The sequence below is a fragment of the Musa acuminata genome, chromosome BXJ3-7 (genome assembly GCF_036884655.1).
Source record: "Musa acuminata AAA Group cultivar baxijiao chromosome BXJ3-7, Cavendish_Baxijiao_AAA, whole genome shotgun sequence".
NCBI lineage: Eukaryota > Viridiplantae > Streptophyta > Magnoliopsida > Zingiberales > Musaceae > Musa > Musa acuminata.
Window position 1 is genome coordinate 3,880,382 of NC_088355.1, and position 2,739 is coordinate 3,883,120.

At 48.8% G+C, this 2,739-nt stretch overlaps 1 protein-coding gene across 1 annotated transcript; it reads right to left on the reverse strand.

The window, feature by feature from the left end:
- Positions 1 to 1,373: 1,373 nt before the first annotated feature.
- On the reverse strand, positions 1,374 to 2,489 carry LOC135642458 (uncharacterized). The gene has a single exon (XM_065158620.1). It carries the CDS (start codon positions 2,435 to 2,437, stop codon positions 1,484 to 1,486), a length of 954 nt encoding a protein of 317 aa, XP_065014692.1. The 5' UTR covers positions 2,438 to 2,489; the 3' UTR covers positions 1,374 to 1,483.
- Between the last annotated feature and the right edge of the window lie 250 nt (positions 2,490 to 2,739).

Consider the following 2,739-nt stretch of genomic DNA (forward strand, 5'->3'; position numbering starts at 1 on the left):
TCGTCACAGGCCTCGTACGAGTATTAACTGCGACAAGTTCTATGTGCATGCATTGAGAGAAAGGAGGTCTTCGTCAAACACCTATCAAGGCCTTAACTGTAGCTACGTAATCCTTGTTGTAGTTCCCAAACCTTGTCGTATAATAGTGTTATGACACCAAAAAAGACCAAACTACAGCAACACAAAATAGAAACATTTATAATGGATTGTGAGTGGCAATTATTGGCCCGAGGACTTCGGTCCTTGTTGTTTGGAAGCTTGTTGGCTGACTCATGTGTTTGAAATTGATCTTAAGATAAGCGTTTGAAGGGGTGGGGGAGAGAGAGGAAAATGTGGCATTTGAGTAGTGAGATTCCAAATCATGATAGGAAAGCATCTGCTTCATCTCTCTCCCTCTCTCTCTCTCTCCCTCTCTCTCTCTCTCTATCCTCGCTCCATCCCTCCCTCCTCGTTGTCTTTACTGCACTCAGATGAAAGCATTCAATGCACAAAGCTCCATCTGCTGTTTCAACGTTTCAGAAGCTTGCGCGCGCAGCAAAATCCAGTAGAAACTTAGCAGAAAGGGTGTGGTGGGTACTGAACCATAAATGGCTCCCGGACTACCGGCGGGCCACCGAAGGCCGCTGGTACAGTATTCCATGTTATGGCCGCAGACGCTGCTGTACGGACGTGCATGGCTCCATCCATATCCCTCCCTCATCCGTGTTGATTGGAGAGAGAAAGACGCCCCACCCTCTTCTCGTGCGCAGAAGAGAGAGAGAGAGAGAGATGAAACCCCCCCCGGCATGGCAATAAGCGGGCCGTCAGCGTAATTAGGTGTCAGGAAGGGGGCCATGCAATGATGCTGTCGTCTACGTACGTCCATGTGGAAGTGTAGGGGAGTTCAAATTTGGACCATCTTAAGACTTAAAAGACAAACACCCACCACCATTATTTTGCTTCTTAATTAATTACAGTATATTGACTGTAATATACGTCATAGGAAAAGTTCTCTTAGTGTCTCAGTATAGTTTACCACCATCCCCTGACAAGCATGGATGAACAGACAAGTTGGTCCTTAAGGCCTATGACACTACAACCTCGGCATAAGCCCTGGCCCATGTTCTTTCTCACCCACTCTCTAAGATAGGCAGATTGGTTTCCATGTGTTCAGAAGAAATTTGATTTTGTGACATGGAAAGATCAGAACTTGAACTAGTCAGCCAAAAATCTGGACTTGGAAGAGTATGCAAAGAGGAGCTGTGGATATGCTTCATGAGTCGAGTGAGAATGACTTCTGGAGAGGGAAGTCTTTAATCCAGTGATTGGCATGCATATGGAGGAGGTCTGGTGATCTCTGATTTGTTTGGTAGTCGTGCTGTGGACCAAATTAATGGACTAAAATCCAAACTTTTATTTGATTTAATCTGCAATACATCAAATGGTTTGATTTGTTTTTTGTTACGTGCACAACGTAGAACAGAAATAAACTTCAGCTTCCTCTTCAAACGGCATCGGCAGTGGGAAGAGCAGTGTAAACAGCATTGCCGACCATGTCAGGAGTCACTTCTCCATGGCTTCTTCTGCACTCGTAGTAGTAGACTGCGAAGGCCGCACAGACGAAGAAACTAAGCACTTCGATCGCCAGCATATACACCAATTCCGCCACGAGTTGGCTCCAAAGACCGAGAGGAACGAAGACAGAAGCAGTAACATACACCGCAGCGATGGGAATCGCCACAATAATGGGTATAATGATGATGCCAACTCCTGCCCACTTGTTTCCTTTGATGAGTTCCGTCGCCCTCGCGACTGCTCTCACCCCGTAGCAGTCTCGTTCGACGACCGACACCGTGATGCTCAAGAAGAACAAGGTCGCCAGGTACAGGTACCAGACAACTGCGACGAAAGCTAGCAGTCCGACCAAGATTAGCAGAAACGTGGAACCATCGGAGATGAACCAGAGCACCAACACCACGACCATCAGAAGAACGGCATATCCGTAGCATAGTAAGCTGACCAGGAATTGGGTGATGATGGGTCCTTTCATGATGCGTTTGACGTTGCAAAGGAGTTCCTTGAGCGTGAGCAGCTTCTTGACGTAGGTCATGGCCAGGGCGTACACGGTGATGGTCTTCACGACGTAGGTGACGATCATGCCGATGATGATGAAGACGACTTCCACGGAGGTAAGCTCTTTGGTGTCATGTAGGATGGCCGCAAGAAGCTGGAAGTAGGTGGGGCTGGAAGGATCGGCGGTGACGAGGGATTGTAGCTTTTTGGTCAAGTCTATGAGGAGAGAGGAGGTGGAGAGTTGGAAGGCGGCGAGGTAGAGGAAGGCGGCGAGGAAATAGATGAGGAAGACGGAGAGTATGAGACTCGGGTTGGTCTTGGGAAGGAGGAAGGCTTCCTTGAAGATCTTGAAGGTCCTAACAGGCGTGGGTGGTGTGTTTGCCATGGCAACGGAGGACTAAGCTTTAGCTCCGATGAGTTGCGGAGGCTGTGGCCATGCCGACCTTATATGTGCTTATTTCCAGGGGAGGGGGTTTCTTGGAAGGGGGGCGAAGGTTGACCGTGCCAAGTCAAGCTGACATGTGAGAGTCGTCGTTGGAATTGGTTCACAAAACGTTCCCGTGGCGTTTAGGTTTCCTGCTTGGGGCCCACACGGCCTTCAATCGTAAGGCGGAATGGGGAACGAGCACAGCTGGCCTGCAAAGTTTGGTTGACGGGAGGAATCGCGTGATATTAAATGCCCATTGC